The sequence below is a fragment of the Pinus tabuliformis genome, chromosome 6 (assembly GCF_031772625.1).
Source record: "Pinus tabuliformis cultivar Carrire ecotype Pingquan chromosome 6, CPIR1, whole genome shotgun sequence".
Taxonomy (NCBI): domain Eukaryota; kingdom Viridiplantae; phylum Streptophyta; class Pinopsida; order Pinales; family Pinaceae; genus Pinus; species Pinus tabuliformis.
Window position 1 is genome coordinate 629,226,063 of NC_142292.1, and position 16,498 is coordinate 629,242,560.

Sequence of the window (16,498 nt, forward strand, 5' to 3'; positions counted from 1 at the left end):
AAAGCAAAGGATTTTTTTACCAACCCCTTCTCTTTATAGTCAACCATAGTCGACCTATGCATTGTAAAAAGGCTTTTGTTGTCCAAAAACTACCGTGGTGAACTCTGCTCAAACCTGTTTATTTAAGGGTTTAAATATTTATGTCTTTGGTTTATAAGACAAATCCATTGGGTTTAATATTATTCACTTGGGTTTATTATTCACTTGGCTATTTAGTCTTCACTTGGGTATATCATTTGCTTGGCTTTATTATTTGCTTGGGTTTAATATTCGCTTCATTTTTTACTATAAACCAAAGGGGTTTATACTAAAACCCCAAGGGATTATAAACTCAAGGGAATAATATTAACTGAAGGGATTATTACTAAAAACCCTAGGGTTTATATTCCATTGGGTTTTTAGTATTAACCCCTTAGGTATTATATTATCAATCCCTTAGGTATATTAATCTAAGTGTTCATATTCGTAGGGTATAATATTATTCATAGGTTTATAATTCCCTTGGGTATAATATTATTCATAGGTCAATCATGGTCAACGAAGGGTTTATATACCTTGCATTTATAATATTAGCTCATTGGGCTTAACAATATTAGTCCCTTGGGTTTATAATACCTTGGGGTTATAATATTGACCCTAGGGTTTATTATTGCCTAGGGTTTTTAATATCAATCGCTTGGGTTTACTAATGTAAGGGTTCATATTCGTAGGGTTTAATACTAAAATCCCAAGGGATTATAAACCAAAGACAATAATATTAACCGTAGGGACAATAAACACAAGAGATTAATACTAGAAACCCAAGGGAATAATATTAAAACCTAGGTATTAATATAAAGAACCCAAGTTATATAGACCCTAACAAATACATTATAGACCCTAAATTAAACATGGTTGAACATAGTTGACAATGGTTGATTTTAATTTTTAGACAATCCTTGTCACAATGTGACTTTGGACCATGGTTAACCATGGTCAACCATCTTAATTCTAGGGTTTATAATATTTTTGTTAGGGTTTATATACCTTGGGTTTATAATATTGAACTTCACGGAATGAAATTTAATTGGATGGGAGAAATATTAATTACAAACCCTATAAATATTAATATACACTACAAATATCAACCCTTACATTGATAAACACAAGGATTTCATATAATAAACCTAAGGGGTTAATACTAAAACCCCAAGAAATTATAAAATCCAAGGCAATAATATTAACTGAAGGGATTAATACTAAAAATCTAGGGTTTATATTCCCTTCAGTTTTACCGAAGGCATTAAGACAAAAACCCCAAGAGAATAATATAAACTCTAGGATTTCTAGTATTAATTCCTCGAGTTTATTATCCCTTGGGATCATATTATTCCCTTTGGTTTATAATCCCTTGAGGTTTAAGTATCAACCCCAAGGGTTTATTATTCCCTTGTGTTTATAATAACAATCCCTTGGGATAAAATTCCGAAGGCATATTATTATTGAAAGCATTTGTTATTAATATTAATTCCCATGATTTAATATTATTACCTAGAGTTTATAATATCTAAGGTTTTTAGTAGTATAAACCCATGAGAATAAGGTTTTAGTATTATAAACATAAATGCCATCCATATAATTGTATATATTCATATATAATAATATATAAATATAGTTAATCAACATTTATCAACCACATTTTTTAATACGATTGTACTAATATATACAAAATTTTAACAAAATAGAAATATAAGATTAGGGGTTTTACGCAGTGCATTATATTAGATATCATTTTGGGATTCAACTGCGTTAAGTAATTCATTCACGTATGACCATTTCCATGAGAAGTAGTCGTAACTGACTAATTTCTCATGATTTTTGAACTATTCTAAAATGATGAGAAATTAGTCAGTTACGACTACCTCTCATGGAAATGGTCATACGTGAATGACTTACTTAACGCAGTTGAATCCCAAAATGATATCTAATATAATGCACTGCATAAACCCCCTAATCTTAAATTCAAAAAGAGTGAAGGGATCTCTTTTTGAATGGTTCATGAGGCACAATACTTGCTAAGGTTTTGCAAATGGGGTAGCAAGCTAAGTGGGATTGATTGTGGGGAAAACTCCACAGTTAAGTGCGCTTGAGCCAAAGGTGATCTGGGATGGGTGACCTCCTGGGTGACCTCCCGGGAAGTCCTGGTTTACCGAATGCAAGCCCTGAAAGTGATAATTGGCACTAAGTGATTCATTTCACTAATTTCAATCCCACTTCTTCACCCTTACGAACATCATCCCATAATAATATCTAAAACATCATCCCATAATAATATCTAAAATAGAAATAATCAACCATCACTAAATTTGAAAATTTGAATTCAGATAAATGAATCTACATTTATACATCCATGACATAAACACCTTACACTCGCGATTTCACTTGGGAGTATTACATTTTTGTCGTTCTAATGTCGCATTTGCGTTTAGTCGATAAAGTAAGACAAAGGGGCAAGGGCTAACCAGCCATATATTGAGTCATAAATGCCTTTTCCATCTATGTATGTGGTGCACGTCAGTGGGATGGCATACATAACTCCAGCGGGCGACCTCGCGTTTCCGGTGACATACTCGGGACCCACCAACGAGGGCCCGCCCGCCCCGTCTCGTTTCTGACAACGACGACCCTCCCCGTGCGCCAAAACGCGTGCTGCATTCAATTTGATATTTCAAATTTCAAATTTTAGCGCGCCCACGAAAACACTTCATGAATGCCCGAAATTGGACACATCTATGCTATGGCCTCGTTGTTTTATCCTTTTTCTTAATTGGTGGTTTCTGAAAATAATTCTGTGAGGGTTCAAATCCTCTTCTTATAATTTTGGAATGGTCAGAGGAATTGATATTGAAAATGTTTATGCTGTCCATGATCGTCTCTTTTCATTTTCAGCTGAATGCAGATCCTCGCTAGCATCCGAACTCATATTGGGGATGCATGGGAGTTCCGTCCCAATTCTGCCAGACGAAAGAGCATCTCGGTTGGAACTCTGGTAAGTCGTTTATTTGTTTGGAGAAAAAAATAATTTTTTTTAAGGTAACCATGGATTTTGAGAATTAAAGGAAATGTCCACAGGCTGGTTCTACTTTTTTTTAGGTTGACCATTCGATTGTGGAGAGCTATGCATAAGGGGGAAGACCGTGCATATCCCACACATGCACTAAATGGAGCTGCCAAACTATTTCTGTTCGGCAATGACACCACAGTTGTCAAAGTCCAGAGTTTGAATTTCTGCCATATGGATTCTGTGTCCATGCGTCTCTACTAACAACTAGAGCCAATGGATTAATTCTGTAGGACCTTGCGTTTGTTGATATATGCTGGTTGGTCATGCTATGTAGTTTACCATTTGTATGTTGATGTAAAATCTATATGATATGTGGAATTTCCTCGCACATGGTGGAAGTCATAAATGATAAATGAGGAAGAGAGAATACTTTCTACGGGAAAAGTTTATCGGTGTATTTCAATGTTTTGTTATTTTTTTAATTAAAATTTTATAATCTTTTTGAAATTTGGCCACTTACTTGTGATGTAACTGTATATAGTTGTATTTTTCTAAATTTTTATGAAAGGAAAGAAATCGCCATTATATCAAGATGTGTTTAGTTGTAATATTTTTATTCATTTTATTAATATTATTATTTTACATGTTTAATAAGTTATAATTTTTTTTATTAAAATCAATATGGTAATTTAAACTAAAAATGGTCATTGTAATTATATAATTTTTTTTATTAAAGTTTATCTTGTAATTTAAGATAAAGTTTTTTATTATTTTTATATAGAAAATATTAAAAAATGAAAATTAGGAAAAAAAATTTGGTAACATCAATTATTCAACATCCTAGGTTTTTAAAACTATGGTAAGATTGTGATGAAAAATGAAAATTGTATTAATATAACTTTATTTTAATTATTACTTCAATAGAATGATAATAATATGTCTATAAGAGAATTTCTATTTATAAAACATTTATTTGTTGTTTTTAGTATAAGTTTTTATTAACTCGTCCTTTATTTGATTGTTTTAATATAAGTTTTCATTACCTCATTTTTAAAACAATTATATGGAAAAATATAATTAGAGATGAACATCTATACTTATTTTATAAATATGGAGGTATTAATTTCATATATGTAATGATCTATTGTTTTTAAAATAAACAAATAATATAAAAGCATTCATTAAATTTAAAGATTTGAATAATTTACATAGCTAGTAAGTTTGGGAAAAAAATAACATTATATTAAAAATATTCTAAAGTTCTATTAAAAATGAGCAAACAACAGATTGAGATATCCTTAAAAGGAAGGATATCAATAATACAAATCTGAATTTTGTAATTCTTAACCTCAAAGATCCTATAAGTCTTTTGCAAATATATATAAATAATAGTATATTTTATTTTTATTTTTGAAAAATAAATCAATCAAAAACCTTAAGAATGCCCATACATTTGATTTTACATGGGTTCAAGCTCTACAATGATGAACTCTTGCCCATAGCTTTTGCGTTTGGGCTTATGATTAAGATTCTCAACTTTAAACATTACTATACTTGGTGGAGGGAACTTGCCATTTCATTATGGAGGAAACTTGTCATTTTAGTTTTGAAAAAAATATGATGTCTTTTTCTTGGTTTCTTAGTTCAACATGAATTCAATTATATCTTTTTTAATATAATTAAAGAATATGATATAATTGCTCATTTGCTTGATTATATCAAAAATTCCTAAAATAAGAAATACTATATAGTAATATTTTTATGGAAGGTTAAACTCATGTTTACTTTTTAAATTTATTTAAAGAGTGATTTCTAAATATATAATGCTCCAATACAATTATAATACTTGACCTTTCATTAAAAAAAATAAACAGTGATTATTGTTGGGTACATGTTAGAGAGGCTAAATTATTAGCATATGTTCCTTACTCATTTACAAGGCATTCCCCTCTAAAACTCTAAAAGCTGGTACAAATACATTATATCCATATTAACCTTTTAGACTTGGACAATAATTGACAAATGAAGGTTTAAGCATTTTGAATCGCCAACAATAATCAATTTGTTTATGCCTTTGGAGATGCTTATTCTCATATCTTGCTAAAGAGAGAGCTTCAGATTGGTTATTCGAGGTTTTCCCAAGTCCCCATGCTTACTTTGTTTCATGTTTATCTTCAAGGTTAAATATCACCCCTCCTGCTCCTGCCTCCCCGGGGTTACCTTTCGAAGCACCATCGAAAAAGCGTTGAACTTTCCCTATATTCCTTTGCAATTCTTCAAAATTTTCCTTGGACAGTCTAATATAGAATGGAGGGACTTTATTATTCTTTTTTTATTGGAGGTAGACTTTGTGTTTTTAGAAATTTTGAGCTAATCCTTTTCTTCTGCAGATAGATCCTTTATTTTCCTCTTCATCATATCCTCAAGAGGATATCACCTCAAATAGGAGTTGCATTCATTTCATGGCGACAGATTCTGGGGAGCGCCATTTAGCTTGGAAGATCACTTGATTTCGGCAAAGTCAAATCGACCAACAAAGGAATTTTGAAAATTCCATCCAACATCACATAAAGAGGGAGCTAGATTTCTTAGGAAAATGATACTGAGATCGCCATAGATTAAGCATCACATTCCACTCATCAAGAATAAAAGATAGATGAAAAAAATGCATGAGAGCAAATTTCCAATTATCCATTGAGAAGGGGCAAAAGAAAAAGAGATGCTTGATGGATTCCTCCACCTTGCCACAAAGCATGCAACGAGAAGGCCCATGGATGTTTCTTTTCTGGAGGTTCTCAGCTGTCAAACATTTCCAACATTTCCAATTATCCATATTCTGGGACTCTTTGGATATTCTAAAGGAAAGGAATATGCATCTTAATTGTGTGATTAGAGGTGACTTCAATACCATTTTAAATAATGCAGAAAAAAGACGAGGAACTATAGTGAGGGATCCATTCAAAGATCGAATGGAAGAGTTAATAGACAGTTGGGATTTTCTGGATGTTATTCCAAAGGTATGGAAATACACTTGGTCAAATAGATGAACCAGTCCTCAATACATTGCAGCTCGCTTCGATTCTTTTCTGATTCACAGTTGTTGATTTTTTATAGGTAGTGACAGTTCTTCATCTATTGAATCCCAAGGAGATTATGATCATCGAACTATTATGATCAAAATGGAGAAGGTGGAAAACCTTGGGCCTCTGCCTTTCAAGTTCAACGCAGATTGGGGGCTATCGGAAGAGGTGGGGGATCTGGTGGTAAGAGCATGGAAGACCATTGTTCAAGGCTCCCCAAACTTTGTATGGGAATCCAAGCTAAAGAATGTGAAACAAGAACTCGGGAAATGGTTGAAGGAGAACTATCAACCTCCAGGAAAAAAGAGAGACAAAGTTCAAGAACTCGAGGAACACTACAAATTGATGGAAGAAGCCCCAATTGAGGAAAATCACATTCATCATGAAGAGGAACTCTCTAGCCAGATATTTGCCATAAGGTGTCAAGAAGAAAATCTTTGGAGGTTAAAATCCCGTAGCCTATGGTTAAAAACTAGGGACTCCAATGCTGCCTTCTTTCATAAGCAAGCCAAGATAAGGGAGGCACGAAATAGAATTAAATAAATAGAGCATGTTGGGAAGCCAAAAGTTTTCTCCTTCGAGGGCATCAAGGAGGAGGCCCCAATCTTCTTCAAATATCTCCTTAGTAAAGATCATATTCCTCTCGATCGAGCTAAGGACTTCCTCTATCCTTTACCTCAGGTGATCTCTCTTGCAGCCAATCTTCTCCTACTAGATGAAATTAAGGATGAGAAAGTTTGAAGAGTGGTTTGGTCCTTGGAACCTGAAAATTTTCCTGGGCCTGATTGGTTCTCTATTTGTTTTTATCGATTATATTGGAATACTATTAAAAAGGATCCCTTGAGAATGCTAAACCACGGCAGAATCAAAAAGAAAATTGGTGGAAACACTAATTATTCATTTCTTGCTCTAATCCCCAAGGAAGCCAACCCAACCAACTTCTCCAAATTTCATCCCATTTCGCTCTACAACTCTTCTTACAAAATCCTAACCAAAATCATTACCAACAGAGTCAAACCTTTACTCTCTTCCTTTATCTCTGAGAACCAAGGGGGATTTATGCAGCACAGATATATCTTTGATAACATAATTTTGGTCCAGGAAGCTATTCATTCGAGAAAGGTTGTGAGAGAAGTTGGATTCATATTTATTAAGTTGAACATGGCCAACACTTTTGATTGGGTACTTCCTTTTCCTTGTTTTGGAAAAAATAGGTTTCAATGGACCAACCTCCTTCTTTGCTACTTCCAGAGGACTTCGACAAGGGTGTCTGTTGTCAACTTTGCTCTACATAATAATGGCTAAAACCTTGAGCAAAAATATTGAGGTAGCAAGGTTGGATGGTTCTCTTCCAAGCCTAAGCATTGTTATAAATGTTCAGGAAGTCAACCACTCCCAGTTCACAAATGACACTCTCCTTCTTGGTGGTGCCTCCTTAGTTATTGCCTCAATATTCAAGAGTATCTTGGATTTATACCTTCTTTTGCTTGGAGGTTTGATCAATAAAAAGAAATGTCAATTGATTGGTTGGAATTGCTCTGGGGTTATTTTGACTAAAATTTCCATATTGCTAGGGTTCCCGATTTATATTGACAGAAAATCCTTTTCCTATCTTGGGATTCCAATATCCTTTAAGTAGGAGTCTAGGGAAGACTAGGATTATGTTGTGTAGAAAATCAAAAATAGGATTCAATATTGGGGAGCAAGGTGGCTAAATCTAGCAAGAAGGGTCATTCTGATCAAATCGGTTCTCTCTTCCCTTCCAGTGTATCCGCGGTCAGGTTTGTTAGCTCCAAAGTACATAATTCATAGATTAAGTAGTATAATCTGGAAATTCCTCTGGTAGGGAGGCAAAAATAATGAAAACAAATTCCATCTTGTCAACTGGAAAATGGTAAGGCAGCCAAGGAATATGGGGGGATTAGCAATCAAAGACGAATTCATGAATCTAGCTCTTGGTGCCAAACTGGTTTGGAGGTTACTATCGAATTCAAATGAATGGTGGAAAAACGCCTTTACAAGGAAATACTTCCACAAAAATCATCTCCTCAGACATGAAGGAGAAGTTTGAGAAGGGAAAGGTACCAAAATTTGGAAGCTTTGCAAAACAACGACCCCGCTTTTGTTGAATCATCTAGGTTGGCAACCGGCTAATGGAAAGCGTATTCATATGTGGAAATATCGCTCTCCCCTCTCTGATATATTAGCTGATGACCAAGGGTTTATGGATCTTGAAAATTGGATGATGGAACATGGTTTTACTCATCTAGCTAACATTTCCAGTTGGGATGAACAAGGAAATTGGAACGGGTGGAGAACATTGAATCTTCCCAAGCATTTGTTGCATCATTGACATTCAATACTATGCCATTGCTACCAGCAAATTGGATAAACAAATTTGGCTTGGAGGGAAAATTAAAAAGTATACAGTCAAAGAGGGATATGCTATGCTCCGTAAGAAACTTCCCTCTCCATCTCCAACATGAATATGGGAAAATATTTGGAACAAGGATGGTCTCCCAAAGGTCAACATCTTCTGTTGGGAGCTGGTCCATGAGAAAATTTTGACAGCTGAGAACCTCCAGAAAAGAAACATCCATGGGCCTTCTCGTTGCATGCTTTGTGGCAAGGCGGAGGAATCCATCAAGCATCTCTTTTTCTTTTGCCCCTTCTCAATGGATAATTGGAAATTTGCTCTCATGCATTTTTTTCATCTATCTTTTATTCTTGATGAGTGGAATGTGATGTTTAATCTATGGCGATCTCAATATCCTTTTCCTAAGAAATCTAGCTCCCTCTTTATGTGATGTTGGATGGAATTTCCAAAATTCCTTTGTTGGTCGATTTGACTTTGCCGAAATCAAGTGATCTTCCAAGGTAAATGGCGCTCCCCAGAATCTGTCGCCATGAAATGAATGCAACTCCTATTTGAGGTGATATCCTCTCGAGGATATGATGAAGAGGAAATAAAGGATCTATCTGCAGAAGAAAAAGATTAGCTCAAAATTTCTAAAAACACAAAGTCTACCTCCAATAAAAAAAGAATAATAAAGTCCCTCCATTCTATATTAGACTGTCCAAGGAAAATTTTGAAGAATTGCAAAGGAATATAGGGAAAGTTCAACGCTTTTTCGATGGTGCTTCGAAAGGTAACCCCAGGGAGGCAGGAGTAGGAGGGGTGATATTTAACCTTGAAGATAAACATGAAACAAAGTAAGCATGGGGACTTGGGAAAACCTCGAATAACCAATCCGAAGCTCTCTCTCTTTAGCAAGATATGAAGATAAGCATCTCCAAAGGCATAAACAAATTGATTATTGTTGGCGATTCAAAATTGTTAAACCTTCATTTGTCAATTATTGTCCAAGTCTAAAAGGTTAATATGGATATAATGTATTTGTACCAGCTTTTAGAGTTTTAGAGGGGAATGCCTTGTAAATGAGTAAGGAACATATGCTAACAATTTAGCCTCTCTAACATGTACCCAACAATAATCACTGTTTATTTTTTTTAATGAAAGGTCAAGTATTATAATTGTATTGGAGCATTATATATTTAGAAATCACTCTTTAAATAAATTTAAAAAGTAAACATGAGTTTAACCTTCCATAAAAATATTAGTATATAGTATTTCTTATTTTAGGAATTTTTGATATAATCAAGCAAACGAGCAATTATATCATATTCTTTAATTATATTAAAAAAGATATAATTGAATTCATGTTGAACTAAGAAACCAAGAAAAAGACATCATACTTTTTTCAAAACTAAAATGACAAGTTTCCTCCATAATGAAATGGCAAGTTCCCTCCACCAAGTATAGTAATGTTTAAAGTTGAGAATCTTGACCATAAGCCCAAACGCAAAAGCTATGGGCAAGAGTTCATCATTGTAGAGCTTGAACCCATGTAAAATCAAATGTATGGGCAAATGTATGGGCATTCTTAAGGTTTTTGATTGATTTATTTTTCAAAAATAAAAATAAAATATACTATTATTTATATATATTTGCAAAAGACTTATAGGATCTTTGAGGTTAAGAATTACAAAATTCAGATTTGTATTATTGATATCCTTCCTTTTAAGGATATCTCAATCTGTTGTTTGCTCATTTTTAATAGAACTTTAGAATATTTTTAATATAATGTTATTTTTTTCCCAAACTTACTAGCTATGTAAATTATTCAAATCTTTAAATTTAATGAATTCTTTTATATTATTTGTTTATTTTAAAAACAATAGATCATTACATATATGAAATTAATACCTCCATATTTATAAAATAAGTATAGATGTTCATCTCTAATTATATTTTTCTATATAATTGTTTTAAAAATGAGGTAATGAAAACTTATATTAAAACAATCAAATAAAGGACGAGTTAATAAAAACTTATACTAAAAACAACAAATAAATGTTTTATAAATAGAAATTCTCTTATAGACATATTATTATCATTCTATTGAAGTAATAATTAAAATAAAGTTATATCAATACAATTTTCATTTTTCATCACAATCTTACCATAGTTTTAAAAACCTAGGATGTTGAATAATTGATGTTACCAATTTTTTTTTCCTAATTTTCATTTTTTAATATTTTCTATATAAAAATAATAAAAAACTTTATCTTAAATTACAAGATAAACTTTAATAAAAAAAATTATATAATTACAATGACCCTTTTTAGTTTAAATTACGATATTGATTTTAATAAAAAAAAATTATAACTTATTAAACATGTAAAATAATAATATTAATAAAATGAATAAAAATATTAAAACTAAACACATCTGGATATAATGGCAATTTCTTTCCTTTCATAAAAATTTAGAAAAATACAACTATATACAGTTACATCACAAGTAAGTGGCCAAACTTCAAAAAGATTATAAAATTTTAATTAAAAAAATAACAAAACATTGAAATACACCGATAAACTTTTCCCGCAGAAAGTATTCTCTCTTCCTCATTTATCATTTATGACTTCCACCATGTGCGAGGAAATTCCACATATCATACAGATTTTACATCAACATACAAATGGTAAACTACATAGCATGACCAACCAGCATATATCAACAAACGCAAGGTCCTACAAAATTAATCCATTGGCTCTAGTTGTTAGTAGAGACGCATGGACACAGAATCCATATGGCAGAAATTCAAACTCTGGACTTTGACAACTGTGGTGTCATTGCCGAACAGAAATAGTTTGGCAGCTCCATTTAGTGCATGTGTGGGATATGCACGGTCTTCCCCCTTATGCATAGCTCTCCACAATCGAATGGTCAACCTGAAAAAAAATAGAACCAGACCGTGGACATTTCCTTTAATTCTCAAAATCCATGGTTACCTTAAAAAAAAATTATTTTTTTCTCCAAACAAATAAACGACTTACCAGAGTTCCAACCGAGATGCTCTTTCGTCTGCCAGAATTGGGACGGAACTCCCATGCATCCCCAATATGAGTTCGGATGCTAGCGAGGATCTGCATTCTGCCGAAAATGAAAAGAGACGATCATGGACAGCATAAACGTTTTCAATATCAATTCCTCTGACCATTCCAAAATTATAAGAAGAGGATTTGAACCCTCACAGAATTATTTTCAGAAACCACCAATTAAGAAAAAGGATAAAACAACGAGGCCATAGCATAGATGTGTCCAATTTCGGGCATTCATGAAGTGTTTTCGTGGGCGCGCTAAAATTTGAAATTTGAAATATCAAATTGAATGCACCACGCGTTTTGGGGCGCGGGGAGGTTCGCTGTTGTCAGAAACGAGACGGGGCGGGCGGGCGGGCGGGCCTTTGTTGGTGGGTCCCGCGTATGTCACCGGAAACGCGAGGTTGCCCGCCGGAGTTATGTACGTGCACCACATACATAGATGGCAAAGGCATTTATGACTCAATATATGGCTAGTTAGCCCTGGCCAGACAAAGGTGACACTCGTAGACTAACCTAAATATTCATTAAAACGCATTTAATTAAAATGGCTGCACGATCATAGTGAATAATGTGGCTTAAATTAATTTAAAAAGTATAAAAGATTTTCGCCTCCATACAACGGGTTTCTGTGCCGAGGAAACGCTTCTCTAATTTGATGGTTAATGTCAGTTAAATTAACTAGTATTACTCTGTTTATTTATTTAGTAGCTAGTTAGGGTTTGATACGTTAAACTTTTATCTATGAACACCTTCGGCCTCCAGAAAACAAGCGTTTAGCGCCGAGCAGAGTCGATCGTTTGATAAACGAGGTAGCAATCCAAATCTGAGAGGAGGAAAAATGTCGCGTGATGATAATGAGGGAGGTTCCGCTACTTCGCCCAGAAAATTTGAAGATCAAGAAAATGATATTGATGTTGGTAGCGCTACCAGTGTGCAACACCAGAAAGAAGATGATCACACGGAAGATCATGAAGCCAAAAGCAGCGGAGGAATCAAGCAATACAGCGGTGTGTACTTTGACAAAAGACGACGAAAGTGGGCTGCCCAGGTCTATCTCTCGGGATCAAAGAAGGTGGCTCTGGGAGTGTATCTGACAGCTGAAATGGCTGCGGTTGCACATGATACAGGGTTCTTTTTCGTGAAAGAAAAATCTGATGGTTTGAACTTTCCACAATATGCTTCTCGGCTACCACGCCCTCGTTCACACTCTCGGAAGGACATTAGATCTGCAGCACGAACTGCTGCAACGGAATTAACCCCTCAAATCATTGAAGGGCAGATGGAACAGCAATCAGAAGTACAACTGCCAAATTCCCGTTCTGCTAATTCAGCAGATGTACAACTGCTGGTAAAGAAACCAAGAAAGGTGGCTACCAGGGCTGCAGGTCCCATGACGACTCAGGCACGACAAGAAACAGAACAAATTCTTGGTGACAAGTAAAAGTCTCCCCTCATACTAAATGCATATCACATGTTGTAGATGTTAAGTGTTATATCTTTTTGTTTGTGCAATTTTAAATGGTTAATGTTATATCTTTTGTTTTTGAGATTGTGGTTAATGTTTTTACTATGTTGAGATGGACTGGCATATTAACACTATTACAGTCTATTTTTAAATGATTTAAATTTACAGTTTAAAACTAGAAAATATATTTTTAAAAATAAATTCTATATATAAAATTGTATTTGTAACAGAGATCAAAGAAGCGGGGGAATCCAGAGATTCAGAGGTGTGTACTTTGACAAAGATAGTGGTAAGTGGGTTCCTCGCGTCACCGTCCAGCAGCAAAAGCGGCCGCGTCTGGGAGAGTATCCGACAGCTGAAATGGCTGCAATTGCACGCGACACGGTGTTCTTCTACTCGACAGGAAAATCTAATGGCTTGAACTTTCCACAATTTGCTTCTCTGCTACCACGGCCTGCTTCAGACTCTCTTAAGGATATTAGATCTGCAGCACGGATGGCGGTCCAGAACTTAACCATTCAAGGGCGGATGAGACCGGAATTAGAAGCATCTGCTGTAATATCGGTGCCCACTTCAGCTCCAACGGTGTCGCTAACTACAGGTATGCGAAATTCCCGTTCTGCTAATTCCACAGATGTATAACTGCCAGTAAAGCAAGGAATAGAGGTGGCTGCCAGGGCTGCAGGTCTCATTACCAGTAGGGAACGACAACGGCCGGAACAAACTATTGACCTCATGAAATAAATAAGGGCCCTTTATGAAGTGCATGGCAATGTATACCTTTGTAGTTATCATGAGAAACAAATCAACCATATACTTTCAGAAAAACAACTATAGGTTTACCTTTGTAGTTATCATGAGAAATAAATCAACCATATACTTTCAGAAAAACAACTATAGGTTTATTACATTGCCACATCCTTGGATCTCGTCAAAACCCTGAAGTATGAAGAAAGAGAGTCTATCAAAGGACATATTGGGTCACCATTTGTAAAGTTTATTAATAGTTTTATTAAGAGTTTTTTCTTCTCTGTCGTAACATATCCATTTTTCATAAAAGAAATGATCATTGGAAAAACAACTATGGGTTTATTACATTGCCATATCCTTGTATCTCGTCAACATCCTGAAGTATGAAGAAAGACAGTCTTATGAAAGGACTTATTGGGTGACCATTTGTAAAGTCTATTAATAGTTTCATTAAGAGTTTTTTCCTCCTTTGTCATGACATATCCATTTTTCATAAAATAAATGATCACCGGAATGCTCATGAAACAAATTATAATCAAAACGCCCTTATATCAACTTTTACAAACAAAAAATGGAATAGGTAGGATACTGATTTCCTTATTACAGCAATGGAGAGGGTACCCCACCTATCATTTTATTTTAAATTTTGATTATTTAATCTTGGTTTTAATACTTTGCTTTAAATTTTATTGTTTAATCTTCTTCTTTTTTTCTTTTTTTTTACAGAAAATTAATGTGTGTACGTAATGGTTTCAGTTTTTGCAAATAAGTATGTGAACACCTTCACCCTAACTTAATGCATTCTTTAGGGAAGCCTAACTCTTTCCATGATAAACAATGTGATACTAAATTGTTAACGACTCGTACTATGTAAACAAACAATAGCCCTTGCTTCTTACTTCTTATAACTGTAAAAATCTTAAGTTACAGCCCAAAGATTATCAATACCAAATATTTCACTGACAAACTTAATATGATCTTTGTTTAAGATTACATACCTTTATTAACAGCGGAAGAATTAATGGCTGCCATCTTTTGTCTTCTGTCTTCTTCTCAGAATTCGGTTTCTCTCCTCTTGCCCTCACTTCCTTTATGTGCTTCTTGATGGAGAAGAATGCAACTCTTGTGTGTGGGAGAGAGAGGACCCAATCCTTTATATATTATTTAACTCTAATCTGGTACGTCCATCATATACCAATTCAACGCTTAAGATCTAATGCTTTAATGCTTAGATCGGGTCACATTAAGATTAGAAACTGCTTTAACGTTAAAAGCATTTGCTGTTTCCAATAGCAGATTTCTAACATTCTCCCACTTGACCCGACTATTCATAATATTAAGCGTTGAACATCATACTATGATAAATTGCTGAGAGTTATGGCGGTTGTGCACTATTAATTCAATGCATTCCCTTCCATATACTACAATACCAGCAATCCATCAATTCATACTCATAATTTATATAAAACAACATAACGGTCCACATAATGTCTTATATCATAATGATTAAACATAATATCTTTATAAGACTTTCTCTTGTTTAAAATTACATAAAATACGTACTACTATATTAAAACAAGAGACACATAATTGTATATCAGAAACACATAAAAGAGCTCAGAATGTCACACATCAATTATTATTAATACAGCCAAGACCCATTCTTTGAACATGTTCCTTAATTTGTCTTGGTTGTAACCCTTTCGTCAAAGGGTTTGCAATCATAAGTTATGTCTTGATGTGCATGATTGACACTCTTTGTTTCTGATACTGCTGCAGAGTTATCACAATAAATTTTCAGCGGCTTGCTAATGGTGTCGACAACCGCAAGTCCTGAAATAAAGTTCCGCAACCATAATGCATGAATTGTGGCTTCAAAACATGCCACAAATTCTGCCTCCATAGTGGATGAAGCAACGATAGTCTGTTTCGCACTTTTCCATGATATGGCACCTTGAGCAAACATAAACAGGTAACCAAAAGTCGATTTTCTAGTATCGATGCATCCAGCAAAATCTGAATCTTTCATTTCAAAGTTCGTTGAGAGAAATTCCTTAGTCTCATGCAATATACTTAAATTATTTGCAGCAAGCAAGATGTCATCAACATAAAGGACCAGGAAAATAAACTTGCTCCCACTGGTCTTTTGGTATATACAGTGATCAACCGTATTTTCCTTAAAACCAAAAGATGTAATAATGGTATTGAACTTAATATACCATTGCCGGGATGCTTGTTTAAGCCCATATATTGACTTCTTAAGTTTACACACCAATTGTTCTTTACCTTCTACAGAAAAACCCTCAGGCTGATCCATATAAACATCCTCATCAAGATCTCCATTCAACACCATCTTTCTGAGTGTAACCCTTAGCAACAAGTCTAGCTTTATACCGTTCGATATTACCACTAGAGTCGTGTTTGGTTTTAAAAAACCCATTTGCATCCGACTCTTTTACAGCCATGTGGTAACCCAACGAGATCCCAAACTTCATTATGTTGCATGGATTTCATTTCTTCTTTCATGGCATTAATCCATTCCTTTGACTCTTTACTTTCTACAGCATGTGAAAACGAAACTGGATCCTTATTGATTCCAATATCATAATCTGATTCTTGCATATAAACCACATAATCATTAGAAATAGCTGACCTACGATTTCTTTGAGGTCTTCTTAATGCTACTCGTTGTGGTTCATGCATATCAGTATT

General features: G+C 34.3%; 2 protein-coding genes across 2 annotated transcripts; one reads left to right on the forward strand and one right to left on the reverse strand.

The window, feature by feature from the left end:
• The first annotated feature begins 2,956 nt into the window (after nucleotides 1-2,956).
• On the forward strand, nucleotides 2,957-3,477 carry LOC149260200 (acid beta-fructofuranosidase AIV-18-like). Its single transcript, XM_089379238.1, has 2 exons — nucleotides 2,957-3,028; nucleotides 3,133-3,477. The coding sequence occupies exons 1-2, from the start codon at nucleotides 2,970-2,972 to the stop codon at nucleotides 3,302-3,304; spliced, it is 231 nt and encodes a 76-aa protein (XP_089235364.1). The 5' UTR covers nucleotides 2,957-2,969; the 3' UTR covers nucleotides 3,305-3,477.
• A 7,580-nt stretch (nucleotides 3,478-11,057) lies between these two features.
• Nucleotides 11,058-11,806, reverse strand: LOC149260201 (acid beta-fructofuranosidase AIV-18-like). Its single transcript, XM_089379252.1, has 2 exons — nucleotides 11,524-11,806; nucleotides 11,058-11,418 (listed from the first exon to the last, which is right to left on the reverse strand). The coding sequence occupies exons 1-2, from the start codon at nucleotides 11,685-11,687 to the stop codon at nucleotides 11,247-11,249; spliced, it is 336 nt and encodes a 111-aa protein (XP_089235378.1). The 5' UTR covers nucleotides 11,688-11,806; the 3' UTR covers nucleotides 11,058-11,246.
• Between the last annotated feature and the right edge of the window lie 4,692 nt (nucleotides 11,807-16,498).

Excerpts from the sequence above, each read along its gene's own strand:
- LOC149260200 (XM_089379238.1), top strand. The coding sequence starts at position 2,970 with ATGCATGGGAGTTCCGTCCCAATTCTGCCAGACGAAAGAGCATCTCGG. Across the intron at positions 3,029-3,132 it reads GCATCTCGGTTGGAACTCTG|GTTGACCATTCGATTGTGGA; the intron begins GTAAGTCGTTTA and ends ACTTTTTTTTAG.
- LOC149260201 (XM_089379252.1), bottom strand. The coding sequence starts at position 11,687 with ATGGTCAGAGGAATTGATATTGAAAACGTTTATGCTGTCCATGATCGT. Across the intron at positions 11,419-11,523 it reads GCATCTCGGTTGGAACTCTG|GTTGACCATTCGATTGTGGA; the intron begins GTAAGTCGTTTA and ends ATTTTTTTTCAG.